We start from the raw sequence: 27,962 nt of genomic DNA, 5'->3' as shown, positions 1-27,962 counted from the left end.
AACAAATTTGCATCTCTTTCGGAGGGGCTTGGTTAAATTTAGAAGAGTCCCCCATTGAAGGGGGTTGGGCACATGACCAGAGCTCACAGACCAGCAGACAGCCCAGGTCCAGCACTTTCAGTATGTTGGGAATTAGATCTTGTCTGTTTTTACACATTTCAGAAATTTAGAACCTTCCATGTAGAAGTTCAGCGACTCAGCCTGCGAGACAATTACTTCATTTTCAACACTCTAGCAACTCTAAAACACAGGATTTACGACAATGAAAGATCCTTTTATCTTTAACTTTGTCTTGGAGTTTAAATTATTAAATTTTTTTTTCCAATTTGATTTTTTTTTTTTTTAAGTATGGAGAAGCAGGATCTCCCCCATCCTCTTCACCTCTCCATCCGGCTCCTGCTTTCACTTGTATTCCCCCAATTTTGTTCTGTGATTCTCTGACTTAAGGAGGACCCCTGGCCACTGTCGGGGAACACCCACCGAACAATGCCCGGCCTCTGCACGCTGGCAGGAGGCCACTTCCCTCCATGCTGACTCAGCAGCCAGGCTCCCGGCTGGGGCACATGTAGCATTCCTGGGGAAAAGCTCTCCCCCGTCATATACACTCATAAAAACAACTCATCACTGAGCAGAGCACTGGAATCGGCTGCTCAGGCTTCAAGAGACCGCGCTGAGCGTGCCTGGTGGTTTCAGTATAGTTTTTAAAATCCACGTCAGATCCATGAGCACAGGTAAACATTAAAAAATAATTTCTTTTTCTGTTAACAACTCACCCGTGAGGTTTGTCTGATTAGTTTTTTCCCTTCCCCTTTCTTTCTCTGTTTTTAGTTAAATACCAATTGCTCATCCATTCCAGTTCTGAACTGGGTCTGAGATGTGGGGCTGCTTTACATCAGAAAGGAGGAGGAGAGCCAGAGCCCTGACAAAGGGCAGAGGAAAATTCCTGACACTGCTCTGCACAAAGGTATTGAAGTTGTAACTTCATTTCAGTCACAGCAGCTACTGACAAAAAGCCATAGCTTAAGGAGCAACAGTTCCCTGGACGCACATCATTCAGTACCATAGTCAGGCCAATACTCACGGCTGCTAGTGTTACTTTTTCACTGAAATGACTCAGACGTAAATTGTTCCAGGATTTTACAATGCGCAAAATCTCACAATTTCATGACGTGCAAGTATATTTGCACCTGTAGCTTTTGCAGTGTTTGCCGATGCACAGTTTGGGAAAGAAGTAAAACTTTTAAAATACAGCACAGGAGCAGTTCATACACTGTCCTTAGCAATAACACTTTCCCACACATGTATAAAAAGAACTCTGGAGACCACTTAGGAAAGGGTCACTGAAATGATGAACAGTGAAAACTGAGCCAATTTAAAACACCAATTTAAATAGCACTGACGTCCTTACAGGGAACTCAAATTGGGGGCTCCTAGGAGCCAAAGCACAGACAGCCACTGCAGCCAAAATGCCTCGTTGGGCCATTCGCTGACATGCACAATTTCCAGGTAGGTTATTTTACCTGTTTTCTGGTCCTCGTCTTCCCTGTCCTGAGTTTGATGTATCTGGCTATCAATTCATTCCTACCTGAAAGAAAGAAGAATTTACAATAAGATGGGTTACCAAAAAAGGCACCTAAAAGCTAAGAACAGAATTCAGAATCAGTTGCAGCTGTAAGCTTATTAACGCTAGAAAAATAAAACAGTAGTGTTTGTAAAATTACTAAGGAAAATTAGGATGAGGGGCATTTAATTATGAACTGTGATCAGCAGTGGAGGATAGGTATGTGCTTTTTTAAAATGTGCCTTTTCGTTTCTTTGCATGCTTGTCTCTAAATGGGTGGTGATTTGTATGCGCCACAAACACGAGGATTAATGTGGGAGTCCACAAACCCGGTTCTGTTTAGTCTTATTTTTCATATTCATTCCTCCTCACTCAGGTTTCTGTTTGTAGTTACCTTCACTTAACAGTCGTTGTAGATACAAAAGAATGAACTGCTGTGACCACGGAAAGCCTACACTAAGAAGTTAACAGCATGAAAGCAGACACCCCCTAAAGGTAGTCACTACCCTGGTAACTAACTATACAGAAGACCCTGTCTTTGAAAAAAAAATGACTCAACCTCCTCAAAGCTTTATAACCTCTGGAGGAAAAAAAAATGCCTAAAAGTATAAACAAATACCTCCTATCCGTACCACACCAGGAGACTGAGAGGTTTCAAACAGATAATCTGACTCTCTGAAGGACTATAATATCATGGGAAAGTATGGCCTCAAAGCTAAGTGGGGGAAATGTAATAATACTACGTGAAGTAGAAACCCACTCATACAAGACATGACTCCAAACTGTAACTATAATCATAACTGTTTGGGTAGTTGTATGATTTGTGTTTGCAGTCTGACTTCCCCGACATACTGGATACCTGAAGAGAGCAAGAGCTTTATCTATCTCATTCCCCAAAGCCTCCCCAGCACCCAGCACACTGTAAATGAGGAAATAACACAGCTTCTGGTGAAAGCGAGTGACCACAACCACCAGATCGCCCCTGGCAGAGTAAAGAACTGGCAGCACTAATGAGGACCCACGTGAGAATGTCCTTATGGAAACCTTGCCTGAGAATTTAAATGCTCCCCCACCGCTGCCTAGAACGTTCCTATAATCATGGTTCCACCCTCCACCTGCCTATGTTAGGACCATGCAATACACAGTCACCACTGGAAGACAAAGGAATTGTGGAATGTTGGGGCTGGAAGGTACCTTTGGATCATCTATTCCCACTCCTCAAAGTCCTTATTAGCCAAAACCAACACTTCTAGAATTCAGGAAGGAGTCCATTTTAAAACATTTAAGAATAAAAAGACCCTCCTTATCTGTGGCTTCCTGTAACTTTCTCCTCAGATTCTTCTTGTTCTTCCTAACAAGAAACCAAGCTAGTTTCTTATGCACATGACTGCCTTGGCGATGTTAATGACAGCTTTCAGGTCCCCCTGGAGTTGTGTCCTTTGTTATCTGTGACAAGCTTTGGAACTCTCCCCATACATCCTGTGACCATCCTTTGTCTCCTTTCCTTTCCTCGCCTGGAGCCCAGAACTGCGGTGATGTCCCTGCTATGACAGGTCCACAGCAGCCTGGGTCTGTCACCTCTCCTCCTTCATACTCCACTTCCGTCAAGGCAGCATTTGATTTTGTGGGGCCAGAATAAATAGTCAACTTAGGTCAATTTGAACTCCTAGGACTTTTTCATATTGACTACTCCTCAGATATATCCCTACCCCTGTGCGCAGTCTCTTCATGCATAGTTAGGATTTTCAGATCCAAATACAGAATGTTACAGTTTCTTTCTATTGCGTTTCATCCTGTTAAGTAAAGCCTGTCACTCCAGCCGGTCAGGATCGTCTCAGATCCTCACTCTGTGACTGAACTTACCCTTTAACCCTAGGAAAAAGACTTCAAAATTCAGTTTTGAGGACTGCTGCGCTAAGGATTCTCTTTCAAACTTTTGAGAACTACCAATATCTCCTGTAGTGTCATCAGGTCTACTTCTCCATCTCTCAGATGGTTGTAGAGATTTTGCAATTTGTCTCAAAGGCTCACTGATAGCAGAGCCCAGATAGGAGCCCCTAATTACCAGAAGCCAGACCTAAATGACAGTGTCTGCAGATGAGCCGAGCATCCTCCATCTCAGGGCCTCACTGCGCACCCTGCTCAGCGCTGAGCGGCCAGGTCAAAATAAATCCAGGGCTCTGTACTTCTGTACTACATGCAACAATTTCATCTAACCTTGTCCAGACGGCAAAAATGTCTCTTGCCCCCATACTCAGCTTATTTTCTGGGAAAGCAGAAATATCTGGTTAGATGTGACTCATCACCCATATAACTAATTTCTCACGTCTCACGGCGTTTGGTTGAATGGATGTGATCAACATCCAGGACAGCCACATGTGACTATATATCCTGCAGTCTCTGCAGATGACACCCCTTGGAGTTAAACAATGTCAACTCATACTTTGATCACAGTACTTCTAGAAATCGCTACAACGACCCTCATCGAGTGCTGTGTACAGCGTACTATGCTACAGTCACCACGCCACTGAAAGCTCGTCCTAACTCGCATATCCCTGTGCTTCAGGCGAGTACGAGCACCTTTCACAACCCATGTCCTTTCTTTCATACCATGTTTCAAGCCATGACGAATAATTAACTTGAGGTTCCCATGAGTTTCTTCTTGCCTCCATAAGGAATATCACTTATTCACTTTTTAAAATTCAAATTCAACTAATACTAAAGCTGCTACTGTGGTCTAGGCAGTGTTAATCACTTTATTTCATGTGACTTTTTTAATGACCATGAGGGTGACTTTGTGTACAGAGAACACTATTCGCGTTTACCTACTTTTTAAAAATGTATATTTCACTTGTTCAGTTATTAAGAAAAAAACTTAAATACCTTTAAGTTCTAAGTTCAACTCATATGTCTCATAATTTTTACAATCACTTTCAAAGGTCCATTCAAATAATGTTTGGCCCATTTTACAAACCTAAAGTCCTTTAAATATTTAAATCTATGTATTTAGTTTAGAATGTACTTAATTATTTTAAATATTAGAACTGTTTAATTCAACTTATAAAACTTTCCCTTAACCAACTCTTAGAAACCTAATAAATTATCTTCAATGCTCTAATATTGCTTACAAATCTAGTTAAGACTTCAACACTTCCAAAAAGCAAGTCTAAATCAATTAGTGCATGGCACATTTTAATTTGGAAATAAAATATAGGCTAACCTGTTGTATGGGCCAAATTATTTTAAGTAATTTCTTGGACTATCAAATGTGCATAAATCCTTTAAATAAAAAACATTAATACTATAGCTTTAATTCTCTTAAAATCTCCTATTTTCAATTCTAAATTTTCCCAGCACTAAAATATGCTTACCATTAGGGAAGAAAATATGCCATTCCAAATGATTTTGGAGTACCTTTTTGGTTGCTTGGGGTTGTACATATTTTGGGGAAATCAACTAGGTCCTAAATGGATTCTTGTCAGGGACGCTGGCTGATAGGATGCCCTGAGGCCTATTTACATTTCTATAGCACAACCCTCTAAATGGTGTGGATGCATATAGCCCAGAGCCTGGGATTTGAATCATGGTACTAAGGTACAGGATTCCCTTACCAAGGACCGAGAGCTCAGCAGCACCAGCTATCAGTGATGTGACTGGCAGTGGCCCTCTGGCCCACACAGCACGCTCTTGTTTGGTAGCCATGATCAGAATGTTGTGGATTAGGAATGTTACCCCTCACTTCTCTCTCTGTTCCAAAACACACACACACACACACACACACACACACACACGCACACGCACGCGGTAGTGCTTCCTCCAGCAAGCCTTGCATTGCAGAAAAGATTGTCAACGAAGTTGACTTTCAAGTTAATCATGGTATTCCTAACAAATCAGACAGTCAGTCATGTGGGGACCGTCTACCTGGTGCCTTGTGACACCTGTCTGGTGCATCCGGGACATAAGGAGCGAACAGACAGCCTGCCTGTCCACAGAGAGTCCAACATAAGGGCTAAGATACAAGGGCAAATCAGCTCCAACATCAGACGACTCGTGCCATGAAAGAAGTTCTAGCAACGTGCATGGGTAATTGGCCACAAATAATTCAGAAAAATCTAGAAAGCCTCCCCCAAAGGACTGGAATATAAGCGAGGCCTTTAAGGAGAGATGACATCCTCTCCATCATTTTATAATGGAAAATTTCAGACATACACAAAAGTTGTTTACAGAATGAATTTTACATTGTTGTTGTTGCATTTCAAAATCAATGGCAGGCATAATAACACTTCTCCCTAAAAACTCAATGTGCATGTCCTAACTAGTGATAAGACTGATTTTGACAGGCAGAATGGGGCGGGGGGGGGGGGCGAATTGAAGACCATTTTAGACAGAGGATGCAGCATTTCTTTAAATGCCTAAGCAGGAAACTGAGACTCTTTAAAAAAACCACACCCGCTGACCCTTAAACTCCCTTGATCACTGCACACCCTTTCTTTCTGCACCCAGGAGTCTCTGGTCCTCCATTCATAGCATACACAGTATTCATGATTCATCTTCATTATTCTCTATAAATCCTTGTAATAGCTCATAGAGCTGAGTGGCCAAGTCACACTTCACCACTAAGTGTCATTATACTACTGCTTCTATGTGGCATAAAATTCCTTTTAGGAATGCACACCCCATCCTTTCTTTATGTCTGAGATGCTGCGGCTGAAGCTGCCCTTGCTTTTCCCACAGGCAGTCGGCAGCAGCAAAGAGAAACACAGCCTGACCTGCCAGCCACTTTCACACTGTGATCCTAACCAGGCACTGCAATCCAGTTTTTATGTTTTTCTCCTAGATAGTATAACACAGTTGAAAGTCAGCCCATCATCGGCTTCTCCTGCATCCGAGATTGCCGTGACATTTTCTTCTAAAGGGGCAATTCAGAGAGAGGTCCCTGCAGAAAGGCCTGGAGTTTGCACTGTGTTTGCCTTACCCAGACAGAAGACTGGTTAAGGTTGTTGTGGGCTGTGTGTATAATGGGATGTGGCCTCAAGGTCGTGTTTGAGGCACAGCAAATGCAGGGTCTGTGGCTAGAAATTGTAGCCCAGAGACAGTCAGCTTTAACAGCCTAAGAGCCACTTTGCAATTGAATGGAGTCAGAGAGCCACAGAGAAAGAAGTAACAAATGCTCCTCTTCCTTGGCTGCAGCCATGTCTAAGGCAAATTCAGACATGCAGAGAGCTGAGCTGTCCCGGGCCTGGGGAAGGTGCTCTGGCTGTGTACTCTGAGGAAACCTCTGCTGGTCCTCCCTTTGCTGGGAAGGATATGTGAGGATTCCCCACATTAAAAGAATGAGAATCAGAAAGAAAACACAGCCTTCTCTTGATTGCTAGACCTGTTGTATCAAATGGGCATCAGTGCTATGGTTGCAGACACAGGGTCCTCCACACCCCCTAACAAACCCTAACTCAGTTCAACAGCACTACTGGAATGTTCCTTGCTAAAACCTTGAGCTTTCTGAGCTCTGTACCTGTGTGCCCAATTGCTTTCATGGCCTGTACAGTCCTCACCCATTTCTGCATGTCTGGATTCTGCCCACCTTTCAAATACCTTGTTCTTCATGAGTCGTCCAGCTGGAAGATGCCTCCCCTCTCTCTAAATGTCCAGTTCTTGGCCTTGGCCTCTTTGCTGCGGGCCCATATCCTTCCTGCCTTATAGTCTATCATTTTGGTACATGTCATGGCTCCAACCAGATCATAAAGTCATTGAGAACAAGAACCAATGTCATCCATCTTTGCTTCCTCTTCCCAGGCAGCCCAATTTTTGTGGAATGAGTCATGGTTAGAGGCAGAAAAAGGGCTCCTACATCCTTACAATCCAGTTTGACCCTGAATCATCCACAGAAAGGGAAAAAAGAGAAAAACAGATGACCCAGTGGGAGGAAGCAAAGAAAGATGCCTTCCACAAATGACAGCAGCATGGGGCAGGGCTCTGTCCTTCAACAGGAGACGGAACAGCAGCACCCAACAGAGCAGCTTACAAAGCACATTCCCAGGCAAGATTCTACAAGATGGGGTTAAAATGCTTCCTAGCCACGGACCCTTTTTTATCATCTAAAGGAAAAAGATATCTTAGGACAGCAAAGTCAATAACCAAGAAGCACAGATGTAGGGGGCCCTGTGGGAACCCAGTGGCACCAGTTAGGGACCGTTGTACACAGGGATATGTAGTGACCCTGTCCTCCTAAGGATCTGGGGCTCTTTGTATCTATGGATGTGGCCAGAGGAGGCAGCAAGGTGTCCTTATTAACTAACCAGTGAGGAATTAATAATTAACCTTTGCTTCCATACTACTGCCATTTTCCCAGCAACGCTGGGAAAAAATGAAGGTCTACCAAGTTGGCGAGTCACCCATTAGTCAGACAACAACCGCACCTGCACATACAAAGCACAAGCAACGTGCTAGAATTATGGGGGTAAAAGATGTCATCGCTGCCTTCAAGGAGCTTATATAGGACTGTCACCCATGAGAACAGTGTCAAGCCACCCTATCCTTCCCGAAGCCTCTCATTCATGGCACACAGCACAGCTGTCACGGTCCATTTATCGAATGATTGATTGCATGATGAACGCCTGCCCCCGCCCCACTCCCAGACAGGAAGTTCCACAGGGACACAGACAGAGGTTGGGTTTTACTCATCCCTGCACCCTGGTGCCAAGAAGACCACAGCTCCTCAGGAAGTAGACACTGGTGGAAAGACTGAATGAGAGAGATGGAGAACCAGAGTGGGAGAGAGGTATAAGACTAAGACGGGGTAGAGGGAGGTTCCTGAAGAATAACATTTGAACCATTCCCGGAGTGTTGCTAATGAGGAAGTTTAGACACCAGTGTCTCGGTTAATCCCCATTATAAATCATTGACCAAAAATCAGCACTGATGTGGAAAATCACCAGGAGGGGCCAGGCAGCCTGTTCTGGGTTGTCAGGGCTGGTACTGCATGTTCCTGATCTAAAGGTTTACAAAACGGACTGATGGCCTTCAGGAGGTAAACAGTGGCAAGTCCCTGAAATAACCTGTGTCTGCATCCACCCAGGGGCTTAGAAGGAACAGCTTTAGAAGATTGAATACACAGAGGAAGGCTGTATTAACCCCTGGTTAGTCAGAACTTACTCCTGTTAGCCCTTCAAAATGGCAATAACCCAAGTCCCACCTTCTCGGAGTTCGTATCAGTCAATGGCAACTGATAAGATTATCAAGTGATGGCTCCATAAAACACTGTGTTCTCTTTCATTTTAGTGGGACAGCTTACCACACATTTGCGTTAGACTACAACGGTCAAAAAGAGACCAGCATGAAAAAATGTCTAATGCTATGTATTGACTACAATCCCTCTATGTTGTATAGAAGATATTTTTTTGGGGGGGGTACTTATTTCTAGAAGGAAAATATGAAGTAAGTTTTTCTAATGGCTCATTCTCTATGAAGCAATAGATGCTACACAATCACCTTCTTAATCCTCTAATGAATAATTTAGTAAGCCTTAATACTTTATGCCTCTAGTTATTCTTCTTTTTAATCCATCCTACACACAGCTACCTAAAACACAGCTCTGGTTTATCCACTCTACTGCTTCAAGACCTTTAGTGGTGCCCCACCGCCTATAGTCCGAAGGTCAAACTGCTTTAGTGTAGTATTCAATGTTGTCCAACCATCTTGCCCTAACTTTTTATTTTGCATCACCACAACCCCCCAAACCCCCTAATTCATTTTGCCGCCATCAAAAACTCCATTTTGCCGCCTAGCTCCAGTTCCCTGAACCATTCTGTCTTTCTAAGGTTTTGCTCACAATTGCACTGTCCCCTACGACTACCAACCAAAATCCTTCCTGATTCAGCTCAGATGGTATCTCCTCCATGAAACCCCACTGGAAGCATGTGTGAAACATGCACTAAGTACGGAACCTGCGGAGAGGAGGGAGCCAGGGAGCCAGGTGCCTGGAGCTCAGCTCACAGACCAGTGGTTGGAAAAAAACCCACAATATTACAAAGCAAACTGAAACCAAAGACACTGTGAGTTAAAAACAAATCGCTTAGTATATGAGGAAAGCGATGGCTTGACTCTGACGGGGAAAGTAGCATAGATGAACCATTCTGTCCCGGGCGCATAGTGCATTACTTCTGCATGTGTCAGGGCACTGCCCACATTCTGGGTCTCTTAAGAGTTCCTCGTGTAACAGACCATAAGCTCCTTAAAGGCAGGGTCTATGTCTTCAGCATCTTTGGATTTCATACACTCAAGGTGTGCATGGAATTTAATGGAACCTAAGTTTGTTGCCCCCAACAGCAACCTAAATCGACCCCTACCCACACACTGTCAGGTGAGTTTTCACTCATTTTTCATGCTCACATCTGATTATGTTGCTTTTCTATATTTGTAGGTCCTTGTCAACTATAAGAAAAACATACACTCCTTAGCCTAGTACCCTGTAGAAGACTCCTCTATTCTAGTACAAAAAGCTTCAGAGTTCCCCAAGTCATTGTCATGCTTTTTCATACCTCTATGACCTTGTAAAACCATCTATCCTTAAATGTCCTTTCACGTCTCTTTTGCCTGAAAACTCCTATCCATCCCTATGAGCCCTAATTGAAGTACTCCTCCCTGAAGTCTTCCAGGAGCCATCCAAACTGGGTCAGTCATTTCCTCATTCACATCCTCATGTGCCAAGCATATACCCCTGCTTTTGCTGCACTGCCATTACTTATCTATGGGACTGTTCATTCCCTGTTTAGAATAGTGACTGCTCCATGGCAAGAAGCTATCTAATTCTCTGCAACCCCAGATCTGGTACCTATGAAATACGGACTGAATGAATGAATGAATGAATGAATGGGCTCTCCTTTACTATACGAAGAAAATCAGAAAAAAATGATCTAGAAAGATTATATAAATTGGACAGTAATGACAAAATTACCTGAAATCTATAAGCCCTTGTACAGTTATGACTATTTCAGTGACAGGCAGCACAATTTTCCAGACCTTCGTTCTGCTCTCTTAACTTGACACAAGAAAGACCAACACATGTGCTTTTGCTCCTGACTCCTCTCCCCCGCCACCGACCTCCACATGCCACGGTAATATGGACCTGGTCCAAAAAAAAAGCTAATCTCAACATTAACCCAGGAGAGTCTTGTTAATGAAAAACTTCACTAAGAACACTCTGTTCATTTATTAATTATTTGGCATTAAAGGAGTGTGAAATCCACACGTTCAAAGTGCTAAAAACTGCCAGTCTTTAAAGGAGAATCTCTAATGGTGGCAATGCTGCAGACTTGGTTTTGCTTTTCTGTTTCGGACTCAGATGTATGATTGCCTAGATCTTTTTGGGGGAGCTGGACTTGTGTTATTAGCTATGTGAATGTAAGCGACTTGCTTAACTTCTCTGGATCTCTAATTTCTTCACCTGTAAAATAGGGGATAAAATACGGAACCTGAAGGCTTGTTGCATTAGCAACAACAAATGGCAGTTCTGGCACCTCAAGGTGACTCCAAGTAGTCCTGTAACTATTATGTAATGTCCCTGCACTTGGTTCATGTGTTTTCATGGCTTGAGATAATATACAAGGTTTCCTTCCAGGACGCTGTACCACATGGCATCCAGTATAAACCTACAATGCTACTTTCAGTGTTATTGAAATTGAACATCTTTTCCATGCTATACTGAAAAATGTTTTCAAAATGTTGGCATCATCTTAAATTTTCAAAATGATACGGCCATGATCATTGTTTCCAAGTAAAAGGAGCACTTTATTGTGATATCTTCACATTAACATTAAGAGGGCATCATGCAAGCTACTTACTTGCTACAATAATCTTTTAATTTAGAATAGATTCTTCACTGAATAAAATAGCAGGGATTAGGTTTTTGCCAAGGGCTAAGTGTGGCCAAAATTCTTGTAATTTGTGGCAGATCGTAAAATTATCTCAGTGAACAGGCCGGAGGCATTGCATTAAACAGCATGTCCTCCACTGGGTTTCCAGAATTTAGTTCTTAGTGAGTGTAAAAATACAACTATCACTGGAAGAATTAAGTGTCAACTTCTGCAGCTACTATAGCAGTAGCTACACAACAGTGAATTATGCAAGCATTAAATCAAAATGACACTCACATGGGATTACCCGCTGCTTAGAAAACATGCTCAAGAGAAATCGAACTGTCTAGGCCCTTAGTAATTCTTTTAAAAAGAATATGGAAACCATGATCATAAAGGACATTAAAATATATATATACTCAAACTGGAGAAATTGAAATTTGGGGGTTAAGCATATGAAATAATATGGTTTAGCGGGTAGAGACGAAGCGAGGTGGTAGGAAGCTGGACAGTAACGTGGTGGAAACCTCCTACGTGTCAGCACAGTCCTGATTCCCATTTTACAAATGCTGAGCCTGAAGTTCAAAGAAATGAAGAAACTAACGCGAGTTCCCCATCCCATTAAGTGGTAGAGTCGGGATTTGAAAGCAGCTTTACCTTCCAAGCTCATTATTCCTTAGCTTTAGACCAACTGCTCTGAAAATCATATAATAAATTAACTTGTCATCAGATCACTACTAAGTGTTTAGTAAGAACACAATCTTAGAAGGGGGCACAAACCAACCATGAAGGGGCCTGAACGGCATCTACACCATTTTCAAAGTCCTGCATGTACCATGTTCAAAACAGGATAAAACTTCAACTCCTCTTACTGTGCTCAAGGCCGACATCATGTGGCCCAAGGAACCCCCTCCCCCGTGTTGAATATTTTCTACATAAAAGGCACTGGGCTAAGCACTGCAGGAGATACACGCTAGAATAATACATATCCTCTGCCCTCAAGGAGCTTATAGCTTAGGAGGAGAAATGAGGCGAGACGCCACACAATGGGAATAAAGGGCAGAGTATTAGGAGGAAACGTACTGAAGAATAGTCTGAGGTCAAAGTCCAGAGAGGTTTCTTCCTCTGGTTGCCGTGCTCAGGCCACACCCGACTGGTCTCAAAACTAGGAGTAGCCAGAGGCAACGCTGTCCAGGCCAGTCATTAAGGAGAGCAGTGGCCTATGAAGTGAGCGTTCTATTTTATTTAGACGGTGAACAAGCAAACCAAACAGGTTACGTCCTTAGGTTGAGTTTTAGATTCAGGAGAGTCGACCCATTTTGATTATTCTCCTTTTAAATTTTGAATTACCCAGCTAATGTGCAATATATTCTCCTTTGTAAAAAATCAAAATGTTACCTGTATAAACCCACGTATTTTATCTTTTCTCCTGCCACTCTCTACACGCACTGCCACGTCAGGTTGGGTACCATTCCTTTGTGTGAATGATGCCCCCTTAGCCCTCCCTGCCCTGATGGTCCCATCCAAGCTTGCTGAACACTGATTTCTGAGTTGCCAAGACCCAGTTCAAATGGTCCTTCCTAAGCGCCTGGCAGTGGGCATGCTCGGCCCTCCAGGCTCAGCAGAGTCCATGCAGACATGTAGCACGGTGTGGCCACACAGTGCTCTTCCTGTGAGTGTCTTTGCTCATCTTTGACAAATTATGAGCTTCTTGAAGGCAGGACCCACATCCTGCCCCTGTAGTCCCCCCTTTAACTCCTGGCTCTGTTATTGAGAACGTGCTACTTAATGATACTGCTACTGCGGATTTTAGCCCCTTCCTGAAAGAAAAAATGTTGGAAGAAGTGACATCATGGCACACAGGAGGTGGTGACTGAATGTTTTCTTTGAAGAGGCAGGAAGAGAGGGAGGGAGAAGGAGCAGGAAGAACAGAAAAAGAACTGTGCTGGCAGGCACTGAGATATAAAGAAAAATACAACAGGGTTCCTGCCTTCGAGGAACTCATCGCCTAGCTGAATGCTCATGGAATGCCAAAACCCCCATGGAACCTTTCCTCTTCCTAAGCTCCAAGAAATGGAAGAGGCACCCACAATTAGAACTGCGATCAGGGTGGCAATAAAGGATGGTGAGTGGCTATTTTATTCCCTAGTGGAAAGAAACTAGAAAACTGAAAGCTTCTTTAAAATAAGCTCAATCTACTCTGTTTCTATTCTTGTGATGTTCGGCAATTTCAGATTTCGCATCCTGCCTTAATCCACCAACCACACAGAGGTTAACATTCAGTATTTCAGAGGGAGAAACAAATTTCCTAAGAAACATCTCCACTTTTACCATAGGTAGAATAGGTAACAATGAACCGGATAAGATGCAGATGAGTTGATGTGGCTTCATCTGCAAGCTCATTCACTACACGTCAGTTTGATTTTTAAAGGCAGAGCCCAAGCTACTTATCCTTATGTGGCTCCAGCCCTGAAGGTTGCTTTGAAAAGACATCTCAGAGTGAAATTATCCAGCAAACCCTTGTATGGATAGAAGGTTCCACAAGTCAACAACCGCTTAAGCAGTTTAAACCAACAAGCAAGATGCCCTCTATTTAAATGCTATGAGTGAATCTATTTTAAGCCTTTAAAAATCCTTTGGGCAGGTGTTGAAGCTGTGTACAGACTGAGCCTGTGCAGGCTCTGGGGGCAGGGGAGGGCAAGCTCCACTCTCTATGCAGGCAACATTTTGTTCAGACAATCTTCCTGCAGCAGGTCATGTGACGAAGGCCAAATAAACAGCATCTGGGGATTTTCAATTACAGACCTTCGCCCAGCATGCCTGCACTGTAATCTCTACCAGATGAGGCTCAGGCCTCCCTATTTTCAATAATTCACACATTGTGTACACATAACATGACAATAAGGGCATTCATGGTGCGGCCTGATTCGCAGATCAAAGCTAGCAAAGGGCCAGCTGTAAGATTCGTGCTGCTGGATGATTCGTGCTTTTTGCACAGGCTTGGAAAAACTCTCTGCAGGACCCGGCAAGCCGGCCTCTTTCCTGTGCGGTACGCTGAGCAAACTCTGAGCATGAACTGGGCAAAGCCCCCTGGGATGGCTGGAGTGGCGACCAGTTCCATGTGTATTTGCGAGTACTGGGCAACTGCAAACTCCAGTCTACTCAACAAGCTCCTCTTACAGAGGGGCTTGCTTGGCCAGTGCATGACCTGTGCAAAAAGCTCTTCCACTCCAGGGAGCAGGTGGTTCTTGAAAACAAACCTGTTCTTAAAAGATAGTGAGGTTCCTGTACTTAATAAACCCTCAGCTAGATGCTCGAGTTTACAAATCCACTGGACGTGTAGATTTCATTTAGCTGTCACACACATACAAGCGACTCAGACACAAACTACACAGAGGTGTATTTTTAATGCGTGTCCAGAGCTTTGGGTCTGGGAGATGAAAGAGGACACTGTTGTTATTACTGAAATCCCTATACATTAACACAATTAACTCGTGTGTGTAGACTAATGCATTTAGCCACTGTGTGTGTGTGTGTGTGTGTGTGTGTGTGTGTGTGTGTGTGTGTTTACGTACATGCACGGGCACATGAGTGGTTTGAAAGCATTCAGAATTCTCAAGCCTACAACATTCCAAATGTCTATTGCCCTGCAGGGAGGGTTGCAACTGGAGGAAATAAGGACACCACTTCCTCATATAAAGATTTCATACCCTTCAATCAGGGCAGGAACCCGGAGAAAGCCATAATGGTGACTTCCTCAGCAGCAAACACATGCTGCTCACCAGCTGTGGGCTGTGTGTCCTTACCCCTTTTCTCTCTCATTCAGAATGGTTTCCTCTTAATCACAATAATCCCAAAAGTGCTAAAACATATCAATCGTTGGGTAAGCCCTGCCTACAAAGGGCCAGCCGGCTGGCTTTTATAGCCTTGTCCAACAGCAGCTGATACTTCATTCAGTGACAAATCCAATTTAGCAGTTACAAGAGGTTTAGCATCCCTGAAAAAATATTGGGGTTGAGCTGGTATTCTGAAGTCAGCAAATGCTCCACTGCCATATTGTTGCAGAGATTATTCTGCTGTCATATTTGGATGTCTACAACCGTCTCGCACCTTCTCTACTCTTGCCCCCCATGATTTGATGATGGTGATGGTGGTGGTAGCAGTGGCAACAACAATTCAATCCCTGAATAAACAGGCAACAATCATACTTGGAAACTGACTAAATAATGTGATTTCACTCCCACACTCCCACCCCCACCCCACCCCCAAACACACACACACACACACACACACAGAGACAAAAAGAGAGTCAGAGAGAGAGAGAGAGAGAGAGAGAGAGAGAGAGAGAGAGAGGTAATTAGCTCTATTTTTCAAATGGGAATTTCTAATACATTGAAGGAAAAAGCTATGGGGTAAAATTAATTTCACTCTAACCTTTGGATTCTAGGTCAGCTTTGAAGAGTAAAAGGAGACAAAACGTAAAGATTTTACCCTGGGGTTGAAATTTGTCTTATTAAAAACTACTGCAGGACTAACGTGAAGACCTTGTAATTAAATTTTTTACATCTATTTTAAATATCAAAAGGTTAAAACAAAGAAAAGTTTTAAGCCATGATAGATGGAAGCAAAAAAATTGACAAGAAATCAGTTTTTGAATATTTAATATAATCGAAAGATATATAGTCTTTACAGATAATTATATAAATTCAATTTAAAAGAATATCCACTGAAAATAAATTAGGTACTTTAACTATAAAAGGATACACAACCAACAAAATACCATTTTTAAGCAATACCAAAAGGTAATGTACAAAGTAAAATAAAAGGGAAATGATCTAATAGGAACGTGGGCTGATTATTCCTTTAATATTAGACTTTGTAGTCAACAGTTGGTTATTTATCCCAGCTTCAGTTTTAACGATACCAAAAAAGTGACCACAGAGACATCTGGTTTAAAAAAAAAAAAAAGTTTTCAGTGCCATAAATGAGACGCGCGCAATTGTGGTTGGCAAGATATCAACAATGGAATATTCCATACATGGAGTTCTTATTTCATGTGGTTGTAAAACTTTATTCTTTTCTCCGGATTTTTGAAAACATACACTGAAAATTAAAACACAACAAACACCCAAAGCCTGCAGACTAGAGAACACATTTAGCTTCTGTGAATAACAGTCCATTAGATTAATATTTTGTCAATGTCACTTGTCACAACAAAAGCAGCAGCATTTATAATTTACTCTAAAACTGGTTTAATTAAAATTAAAAAAACCACGACAAAGTTATACTGAATTTCATCTGCCGCATTGTAATTACTTACTTTGTAGCTGACTATAAACAGTATTTTATTACATCCACAAAAATGCATTTAAAAACTAACAGCAATTTGCAGACACTGGAAGAACTGAGGGAACAAGTCCTATACTTCTACTTTGAATAGAGAGTTACTTCCTCTTCCTCTATTTAATGTGACATCAGAAAATGAGGACCCATGACCTTTCTCAATCTGAGGGGACCTACAGGTCTGTCCACATTATCTTCTCTTAGAGCAGGACTTGGACTGCTCGAGAACACAGATTTGGCAGAACCAGATCTATGTACCTCCCTCCCAAGACCAAGAAAGAGACTCACTTGGCTCAAATTCAGCAATGAGACAATAGAGGCTGCCAGGCATGATGGATGACTTAAAAGGCTGAAAACCACCATTTGCATCCTCCCAGATAAACAATTAGCTGAAAAAAATTTTTTTTCCCTTGGAGGCAACTTCCAATACTGTTAATATGCCTGGCAGAGGTGAGTTAGTTTAGTGAAATTGTTCTTACTTTAAGAACATTTGTCTAAGACATTTTCTGAAAGTGTCTTACTGGAATGGAAAGAAACAAGTCTTTTATTTTGGATAAAAAACACACAAAGTTTGGAATATTAAAAGTTAGGAAAGGCTTAGAAACTTGTAACTCCTTTAAAGCCAGTATCAAGGTTTTCAATGTTATTTGATTAATTTTTCCATTCCCTCTTTGTTTATTTCAAATCCATGTAACTCTTAAAGGCAGCATAATACAAAAAAAAAAAAAAAAAATACAAAAAAAAATCACTCATTGAACAAGGCAGGCAGGCATAAACACGATTTAAGCATGAAAGAAAGGAAATGGTCTTCACACACAACTGCTGGATAAAAACCGGTAGTTCTGAAACTGCACATGGGCAATTTTATGGAGCTCATGAGGATCCAGGAGGGAATGCTTCAGAAACGAGAGAAAAATATCTTAAAAGTCAACCTGCACTTTTCTCGAATGAATTTACAGGACAGGGCAAGAGTACCTCCGGAAGTTCACCAAGCCGCCATTAATAAATGAGGCAGCAGTGTGGTTTCCACGGCAACCGAGACTCCAAGTCTCCAGCAAGCTTAGTGCATAACCGCCAACGGTTTCTCCTCAAGTCTCAACTTCCAGTTTCCAGGTGCTGACAAAACCAAACGTACTTTTGAGCCCAGGGAAACAGTGCAGGAGCTTTCAAAAGGGATTCTCATAATGCTGGTTTGGGCAAACGTGGCATGGCAGCATCACAGAACTCTGCAGCTCTATCTTGCTAGAATAGACGCTTGGAACATGATTTTAATGGGAGTTAAGAGTCCCCTGAGAATGTTCCGTGAGTTAAATGTATTTGCTGTAATATTATAATGTGTTATGACAAGTTATATATCATTATAATAGGCTCCCATGATTAATATTAGTCCAACTGGCTTTTTGTTTGCTCTGCAGAAATGATGTGAGGGGTTAGGATAAGCCTGCTCACCAGAATTCGGCACCTGAGGAGCACAGGCTACATCGCTTTAACATGTGTAACCTTGAGGTTTATACTTCTTGAGGTCATGATACATGTTCAAAAGAGACCTTTCTAGACTCCTGCACATGAACAGGGAAGTGAGGAAAAGTACAGGCTCTCTAATGCTGCCATTAACTAGCGACTGAATTTAGGAGAGTTATTGACTTTTTTGAGCCTCAGTTTCCCCAAAGGTCTAATACCCTATTATGCTATGATACTGAGATGACGAGATCTAGCTATGTTTATATTCCTTCTGAACACAAACAGCAGTGGACACGAGAAAGCACTGTCCTCCGATCCTCCACCTTCCATTTCCCTCTGAAATTGAAAGAGCCGAGTCTCCAAGGTCCAAACCAAAGGAAGATGGCACACTTCCCAGCAAATGCAAGTAGCTACAGGAAGGGCCAACCTCTCCAAGAACACAAACCCAACATTCACCAGAGAGTTTCACATGGGGAAAGATGATTGAGGAGAATAAGTACAGCCTATGTGCTAAATAAAGCAGGAGCACACTTCTTAACCAGCATCCGTCCTTGGTCCTTGCCATCTCGAGAGCTGTGCTAAGGGGAGAGAGACGCTCTCTATCGCAGTGGCTTCTAAGCATTCATTATGATTGGCATGATTTGGGGTGGGCACTGAAGAAAGACAAAAGACAGCACTTCTGTCCCCAGAGGGCTTACAATCTATCTACCCCTGGTGTATAAGAGATGCAGGGAGGGGGAAAAATCCACAGGGGCTATATATTTTTAGGGATTTTCCTTATTAATTCTGTTCCTTTTTTTTTCTGTTCACATATGAATAGTCTAGTTTTAACGCCCTCTCTGCATCCACATAACAATGTAACTTCCCACATGACACTCTCACACAAGTACTGACTTTAGCATGTTTTTATGCTAAAAGGCTTTAGCAGACAGTAACAAATTCCTGACAGCTACAACTGATAACTTGAGAAGAGAAATAGTATTCCATTTCAGTTTTCAGACAGGTCTGGCTCAGGGACAAACCAGCTGAAGGACAGGGAGGGTAAATTTCCAGTACAAACTCCTGCTGTAAAACTCTCTCTGTAAAAGCCATAAAGTTACTTTCCAGGGGGAGCAATCAAATATATACCAGAACTCTGAACGCCATTGTGTATCTAATTTCATTCCACTCATGAGGTCACATGTAGGGAGCCACCATGTATGTATAAACTCCCTTAATATGAAGTCTACACCTCATGTTTCTACCTCAGAGAAAAATGAGAGGTTTCTGATGCAAATGGGGCCCCTCTATCCTTCAGGAGATCTGCAGACAGCTGGATATACCTATTAACATCCACAGCACTCCCAAATTACAAGCAGAAGACACAGAGGAGTGCCACCGTGACACACCTGAACCCCAGCTCTTGGCACCAAGGGGCCAACACATGATCATTTACGTCATCAAAATAAAAATAAGTAAAAGTTGACAGAGAGCGAGAGACTGATACTCAGAAACAACCATTGCCATTACATGCATTTTGATTGGCCTTTCTACAATTTAATTAAAGGCCTTTCAGTGTGAGTGAGCAATTGGGAGTATTTATCTAACTTGGTTTATGAAGTAAGTACCTAGCTAGATGAATAGCAGAAGATGAGCTAAGTTTGCTATAGTGCGACAATCAGGCCAAGGATTTAGGTTGCATCCTGCAGACAATGGAAAGTGTCATCAGATGTGCTCATGAAAGACATGCTTAAACATCCTACCTGGGTTTTGGAAGGATCCTACCTGGGATTGAAGGCTGATCTGAAGGGGCTAAGTGGAGGCAGGGAGATAGGCAAGGAGAACACAGCAGCAATTCAGGTGACAGGTGATGAAAGCCTAAATTTGCCAAGTAAACCTGAAGAAAGCAAGAGAAGGGACCAAGACAAAAGGTAGAACTGCCACATCTTCTTGCCATACTTGGTATGGATGGGAAGGAAGGATTGCAATGTCAGCTGATATGGTTAGCTAAAAGAGAGTAGTCAAATCTTGGAAACAGAGAATACAGGAAAACCAGGAGACCGGAGCAAAGGAGGCAATACGTTTCCTTTTGGGTAATTCCATTTGAGGCCACAAAAGGGTGTCCATGTGGCATCCAGCAAGCAGCTGGGTGTGCAGGGTTGGCAATTAAGAGATTCAAGCTGAGCAGGAGACACAAGTCCCGCCACCAAGAGCCTATTGCTGGAAACTGAGAGCAGCGAACCCTACCCAGGCAAAGTATAAAAGCCAAAGAGAGCTGGGGACAATTCAGGTTGAACAGAGGAAAAGGAATCAGCAGAAGAGGCTGAGAACTAGAAAAGAGAGATGCACTTGGTCCAGTCATATCAGGGAAGGCAAGGATCAAGTTGAAAAAAGAAGAGGGCTAAAAGGCAACCATTTAAACTGCTGTAGAAAGGTCAAGTAGGATGAGAAGTAGGAGGCTGTGTCACGGGACACATTAAATCCCATCTCTTAAATGCTGTAATAAACATCCTCCCAGGCAAACGCCGCTGTGGTTGTGTGTGCTGCCCACCCACCCATCAGTCTGACCTAGGATGTGACATCTGGTTCGGTGACGAGAACTCTCAAGGGGGGGTTCTCAGGATCAAGGGCCCCTTGGGGATTTACACGCCTCATATGGTCTCAAATGCCTGGACTCTGGTCACTGAGCTAGGATGTGGGGGAATGAAAGGAAACAAAACCCAAGAGCAGTTGCTGAAGGGTGTATGACCCTGGAGAGAGTGGGGACAAAGTGGGGCCAGTGTCTAGCAGCCCTTTGGCAGAGTGCGGGAGGTGAGGCGGTAGGGACCACGTTCCCAGACCTACGCAAAGGCTGGCAGGAGGCAGGAGGTGTGTGCGTGGGGTGGGGGTGGGGTGGCGGCTGCAGGGTGATTGTACCCTATGGTCAACTGACTCACCCGCTCATCTCCAACCCCGCACACCCAGCTGCTTGCTGGATGCCACATGGACACCCTTTTGTGCCCTCAAATTCAAATACCCAAAATGAAGCTTACTGCCTCCCTTGCTCCCGTCCCCTGATTTCCTGTATTCCTTGTTTCCAGTCATAGTTTGGCTATGGATACAAGAGTTCAGGAGAAAAATAAAAATCAGTGAAAACAGTTTATGAGAATCAACTGACTACATGGAATTTACAACAAAAGGATCTTGTACTTTATTTGTTTATCAATTGTATGCTACGTGTGACTCATATTAGTAAAAAAAATTTTAATCAACATATATATGTATACATGTGTATCATGTGTGTCGTGTACATGTGTGGTTTAAAGTATATACCAGCACATCATTGGCTACAACCTCTTAATTCTAGTCATTGCTTCTAAAAGTTTCACCAAAGGGGCAGCAGGTTCCTAAGTTGGCAAAAGATGTCACATTTGAGGATCCAAAGACCACTCCCTTGCCAGGGAGTTTCTCAAGGGGACCTGATCATCTCCCCCAAGTTAGGGACCTCACAATCATGCACGGCTTCCTCTTCTGGCTCCCCATCTTGATGTAATCCTTACAGCATCACTCAGCTGCATAAATATCCATCTCTCGGATCCATCTGAACCTCCAACCCTCCCTCCTGCTTTTGCCCTCACCATTTTCTTTCTGATATTTTGAAGTAGCCTTATAACTGCTTTCTTTAACAACCACCTCTCCCAACTCTCACCCTTTCTTACGGTTACAACCATATTGCTTTCTAGCCTGCATCCCCAGCTCTCGTTGCTCCTTACAAACTTCTCGTCATCTTCCAGGAAAGCCTTTCACGACGTGCAAACAGTGCTTTCCTGATCATGCTCACGTTCTCCTGTGCTCACAACCCCGCCATCCTACCATTTGTTTCCACGACCACTTTCTCTACTAGTCGTTAAGATACTAGACGGCAAGGGCTTTTTCCTATAGCCCCTCTATTCCCAGTCCCCAGGACACCATAACCTAGCATATAGGTGATCAATAAACGATAACTGAATGAATGGACCAGAAATATATACAGAGTGGGTACAGTACTGCTTTCTGAAGCTTAGGATCTTCAAAAAAAAATTTTTCTGAAATAAATAAGTCGGAAGAAAAATATTACTAAAAAAATATTATTTGGGACTATTCCCAAGTCTACGAACAGCAACGCTCCAAGGTCTTTCATGAGTTGCTTGTGTAATGCCATGTTTTCTGTCAAGAGAGATTTATAAGCCCCTTTCTCCAGTTTGAGCCATACAGATTTTCTGTTGACAAACCTTTTTATGCCATGTGTGTGGTTTCTCATCTATCCCAAAGCTCATAATTACAAAATATTATCACAAAAACCAACACGCAAACGATGAAAATATTTGCAACCATAAAGTCTGGACTTAGAGGGACTCTCTTAGAAATTTTAGAGAATCAGAGAGGTTTGGCTCCAGAAGGCACTTTAGGGATAATTTCATCCAACAATTTTAACTTGTTTTGCAGATGAGAAGACGAAAGCAGAGAAGCCAGAAGACATGCCCGAGGCCGCACTGCTCCTGAGTTCTAGCGGGGAAGACCTGAGGACTCCTGACTGGGCAGCGCTCATTTCAGAACCACTCTATAATAAACCTTTGTCTTCTATCAACTTTTTACGTAACTGTTCAAATTTATCTTTGAAGTGCCTCTGATCATTAATATTTAGTATGTGCATGAGATAGGTCCTTAACATTGCTTCCAACAGGATTTAAATCCAAAATTCTTCTTAATAAGACAGAAAAGGCTAATCCGGTTTGGAATTAGGTCCCAGAGTCTATTGTGATTACAATTACTTAATCAGAAAGTAAAGGTTGATTCTCCACCTTGAAGCATCAGGGGCCTTGGAACAATCTTGGAGACCATGGAACATTGTCCACGTTCCATATTACCCAAGGAAAACACAGTGTTTCAAATGCCCCTCCACAGTGGAATCCTGTCTGTCACACATTTCTCCTAAATGTATTCAAAGTTTCACAAAAGGAGGTCCCACATTAACGCAGAACACAGAACTTCTGTTATTAGGATTCGTCGGGATATACCATATGTCACGAAGTAACAGTACTGTTTTCAAAATCCCATAGATTTCAAAGTCCCCCTAGAGAGAGACAATGAATCTTAACTGGATTGAGAATATGGCAGAAATAAGAGGAGGTAAAAAGACTAGTTTTCAGCAAGTCCACAGTGCCTTCTCCCACATGAAAGATGACAGATGCTGTCATTTTGAGCCCTTGCCTTACCCCAAAGACTCATCTATCGGGGCAGCAATGGTCTGCCCCTCGGGCCAGTCTGCACGGATGGGTACCTACAATGTTCTACTAGGGGAGAAATTCTGGTCCTCCACCCCAAATTCCAACCTTAAAAAGTCAGAGTCCTCTCTAGCTAACACTGCTTCTCTGAATCATTCATTCTCTGAATCATTCTCAATGAATAGATCATTCCTTCATCCACAAAACAGCTGAACCAATTAAATTTCAGCTGTTAAGATATACAGAGTAACAAGATTTGAAACGTATTATGCAACCCTCTGTCCTAATAAAACCTCCTTTGTCATTTCTAATTACATCTACATTGAAGCATTTAGGAAAAACACTGGCTAAATCTACACTTATCCTTTTTGATTTTAAGTTTCCTTTATGTCTCCCTTCGACTTTCTTCTTTCTAGACAGAAAGGGCCTAATGTCTTCATCCATCCTTACCAAAGGCAATTCTCAGGATCATTTTCATTGCCAGGAGGTGTGTTTGTCTCTTTATATCCTCTGAGAGGAGCTGCGTGACACTGGGCATGGCGTTCCAGGGACCAACACAAAACAAGATTAGATATTTGTATAAAAATACAGACACCGGATATCTCATAGAAAGGGCAGGTTTGATGGTTTAGAAGAAAGGGTCCTGGTCCAGATGTCAAGAAACCTGGTTCAAATTCCAATTTGAATTTGTCTGAACCTCAGTTTTCTTATATGTAAAAAAGAATCTGAAGCTCCCTCAATAGAAGAGTTGCGAAGATTGATAAAGAATGTTTCTGTGAAGTCAGCTGGCACAGTACCCGACACATGACACTGTACATGTTAGCTGAATCCCAAATTAGATATAAAGAAATTCATTTCTCATCACCATTATTATTTCTCACTCGCATTATTTTAAGTGTGGTCTGCACGCAATCTTTCCCACGGTCAAACAGAAACAAGCCCACGCGTCTCCAACATGCATCACTGCCACGTTCTCTAAATTTAATGAGAGGAGAGAGGACAGTCATTGCTCTACAAGTTTTTGTTTCCCTCAAAGCACCATTGTACCAATAGAAATATTGATCAAAGGACAGCAAAGGGTAATTCACAAAAGAAGAAACACAAATGATTTGATAAAATGAAAAAGGGCTCATCCTCCTATGTAATCAGGTCAATGCAATATAAAACCCCAATAAAATACCCATTTTTACCTATACTGATTAGCTATGTTCCCAAGAGCATATATTGCTATTGGGGGTATATACTGATTCAACTTTCTTAAATAGCAATTTGATTATATGTATCAAAGCCTTAAAAATAACTTTTTCCCCCTAATGTAATTTGGGGATATAATCTAGAATATTGGCACAGGAAGGTGGGAATGGGTTGCAGGGGTGGGGGAGAGTTGCTAAGAGATGTTTGTCATAGTTATTATCTTGGTGGGTAACACAGAGAAACAAGCTAAACAACTGAAATTCAGGAATTGTTAAATAAACTCCCTGACTACAACATCAGTCATTAAAAATTACATTTAACAGAAAAAGCTGATGTTATAAGAAAGCAAGATAAAACATATAGAATGATCACAACTTTGTAAACTAAAAATAAAGTTTAAAATTCATCAAAATGTGAACGGTGGTTGGTTCTGGTTAGTAAGATTATGGGTGGGCTTTCCCCGTTCGTTAATCTACCTTTTTGTTTGGGCAATCCACCTCAGCCCTACACCCACCTGCCAGACAACTGCCTGCGCAGAGGCTGCACCTGGACGCACCTGGACGGGGTGAAGGAGACAGCAGGTAAGAAAGTGAATCAGAGCAGCGCAGGTGTATGGCGGGGGCCGGGGGTGGGGGGAGTTATATGATCAACCCCGTTTCATAACCCTGACTCTCCACAGGTAAAGGTGACTGCATTTTGTCCCATTTTCATGTCTAACAACACTCACAAATCCAAGGACAAGGTGCACTGAGTTCTTCTGAGATGATGCAATTACAGAATACAACTTGTATGCACATGCATTCAAATGGAAGACTGAAAGAAAGCAAGTATTTCTAAATCCAGTCACACTGAATTATCCACCACATTCTCTCTCAGGTCCTCTGGACCTTCAACCATGCAGCCTACAATATAACTCCCCTCCCTCTCTGCCTGGCCAACTCCTACTTCTATGTCAATTCCCCTCTTAGACAGCCCTTGTCTCCAGTAAGTCTGCCCTGACCAAGGGCAGGGGACCAACCCTCCCCATGTCAATAAATATTAATGTATGTTACGGACTAAATTGAGACCCCCACTGTGACTGACTGTTTGGAGACAGGACCTTGAAAGAGGTGATTAAGATGCAATGAGGTTATAAGGGTGGGGCCCTAATCTAACACGACTGGTATCCTTGTAAGAAGAGGAAGCGACAGGAGGGATGGGTGCACACGGAGGGAAGGCTGCACAGTGAGCTAAGAAGAGAGGCCTCAGGGGAAACCAAACCTGCTGACACTTGATCTTGGACTTCCAGCCTTTAGAACTGTGAGGGAGTAAGTTGGTTGTTTAAGCCACCAATCTCTGGTCTTTTGTTATAGCCACAAACTAACACAATGTGTCTGTAGCTTCCAAAGAGATTAAAGTCCTAGTAGCCACATCTGCCCTGTCCACTACCCAGGGCCCAGGGCCTGGCACAGAGCAGGGGCTCAAGGAAAAAACAACACATCTTGAAATAAGAAACAACAAATCCTGAGAGTTAGCAGAAACGAAGAATCATTTCAAGCATGCAGCCCCAGAACATGATGGGAGTAAAAACTATTTATATTCTCAACAACGAAGGCAAAAAGAGGGATGAGATGATAACCAACCATGTCAGTCTCTTTTATGCAAACGGCTTTTAAGATATACTTGCAGTGTGGACTCTTGGACCTTATAAATAGGTCATTTGGAGATAATTATGGATAAAAAGTACGTTAATTAAGTTGTGTGCCTTTATGCACTAGGGTATATGCGAGTGCGTCTGGCTTGAGAGTCACCATGGGATGTACAGCCATTAATTAACTTGGGCTTAGTTGTTGAACGGGGAGGGGGAAAAAAGCACACATGAAGGCTGAGCTAGTGGTATTTAAGGAAACGGCATTTCATAATACAACACTTTGCAAAGGTGAGCTCTGCCGCAGGAAAGCAGGTCCACTTATCCTTCCCATGACAAATGGGCCATTACTCTCCACCTTTACCCCACCACATCCACCACATGGCGAAGGCTTATCAAAAGAACCCTTCAGGCAGGGCAACTAGCAGGGGCTGTTTTCTATGGCTTGAAGTCAGAAATTGAAAGGTGATAGAAACTTCCCCTGAAAGACAATGTGCAGAATTAATTTCCAGCTAGCCCACAAAATCTTGGTGAGCTCCTAAACGCAAAAACCTATCTAACCACAAGAGTTAAGACTCTTAATAGAGACTGCTTGTTTTCTGAGGTGCTAAGAGTTAGAGGGAGACTTCATCCACTTTCCCTCCACCCCCAAGCTCGTAGGAAAAGTAATTTTCTTCTCTCATTCTCCTAATTCTACTTCTTCTGCAAATCCCATTACCTCTTTCTCCAGGTCCCAGGTGCTCTACCCTGAAAGTCCAATAGGTTCCAAGTTAAACTCCCCCTCCCGCAGTGCGATGATCCCAGGTAGGGGTTAGGAGGAACCCACCTGACTGGCCTCATCGACACGACACTCAGTGCCCTGTGACATGGCAAGAAAAGGAACATTTTAAAAGATTATTATTCCTTTCAAACAAAACTCCAAATGGCAGTATTAAGGCATTCACTCAGCCATCCAACAACTTAAAAACCTACTCTGTGCCAACTCTTTCGTGTGGAGAGATCTGTGTCAGTCAAGTCCACATATAAGTATCTACATTGGTTTCCCGGGCCTGAGGTCCCCAAGTTTGCCTCTTTGCAGAGAAATTCTCTTCTTCCATTTCTAAACCTGCAGGTTACAGAAAAACAGTACATACTTCCCGACCAGTCATAAGTCAGAAGCCAGGGTTTGTTTGTATAAATGTCACTATTTAAAATCTTGCTGCCAAACAAATTTATTCTCCTACAAGTACGAAAATGTTCTGTAAGTAAAACATGTTAGATCTAGATTGGGTAATAAACTATTGGCATCACCAGCAATCTATCCCAAATCAGTGAAAATCAAATACTGTCTACCATAATGGCAGATCTGCTGCCTTCTAGTAAAAACAAACAAACAAAACACAAGGTTGATTTTACATATAATCACGGCTGATTTGTTGGCACGTTGCAGCCACCCCTCCCTCTGCTACATTCTGAGCTATAACACACTGCTCTGAGTTCTCCACAGGATTACATATAACCTCACAGAGACAAAGGCAATCTCGTGCAACTAGAGGCAGGGTAAAAAAATCACAAAACTCTAATTTTCTTCACATACACAGCTGTATTTACTCTCCACCTTTCTGAACTCTCAGAAGGAAGCATCAAAACATAACGTATTTTGCCATGTACAATGCGCACTTTTTGGCCCAAATTTGTGAGGGAAAAATAAGGATGTGCACTAT

General features: G+C 42.6%; 1 protein-coding gene and 1 long non-coding RNA gene across 10 annotated transcripts in view; one reads left to right on the top strand and one right to left on the bottom strand.

Moving 5' to 3' along the window:
• TEAD1 (TEA domain transcription factor 1) overlaps nt 1-27,962 on the bottom strand; it is a 254,546-nt gene that overhangs the window by 75,097 nt on the left and 151,487 nt on the right. For all 8 annotated transcript variants that reach the window (XM_074336011.1, XM_074336012.1, XM_074336015.1 and 5 more), the window contains exon 3: nt 1,521-1,585. In XM_074336011.1, coding sequence (XP_074192112.1) covers nt 1,521-1,585 — 65 coding nt within the window. The remainder of the gene's footprint in view (nt 1-1,520; nt 1,586-27,962) is intronic.
• LOC141572236 (uncharacterized) lies at nt 593-23,261 on the top strand. Of its 2 annotated transcripts, none has more exons than XR_012497518.1 (4): nt 593-731; nt 829-964; nt 1,411-1,506; nt 22,660-23,261. It is a non-coding gene; the product is annotated as an uncharacterized LOC141572236 (long non-coding RNA). The 2 variants fall into 2 exon arrangements; XR_012497519.1 differs by lacking the exon at nt 22,660-23,261 and adding an exon at nt 1,938-4,154.

This window comes from Rhinolophus sinicus, linkage group LG06 (assembly GCF_036562045.2).
Source record: "Rhinolophus sinicus isolate RSC01 linkage group LG06, ASM3656204v1, whole genome shotgun sequence".
Lineage (NCBI taxonomy): Eukaryota > Metazoa > Chordata > Mammalia > Chiroptera > Rhinolophidae > Rhinolophus > Rhinolophus sinicus.
This window is presented reverse-complemented; position numbering and strand designations above follow the sequence as displayed.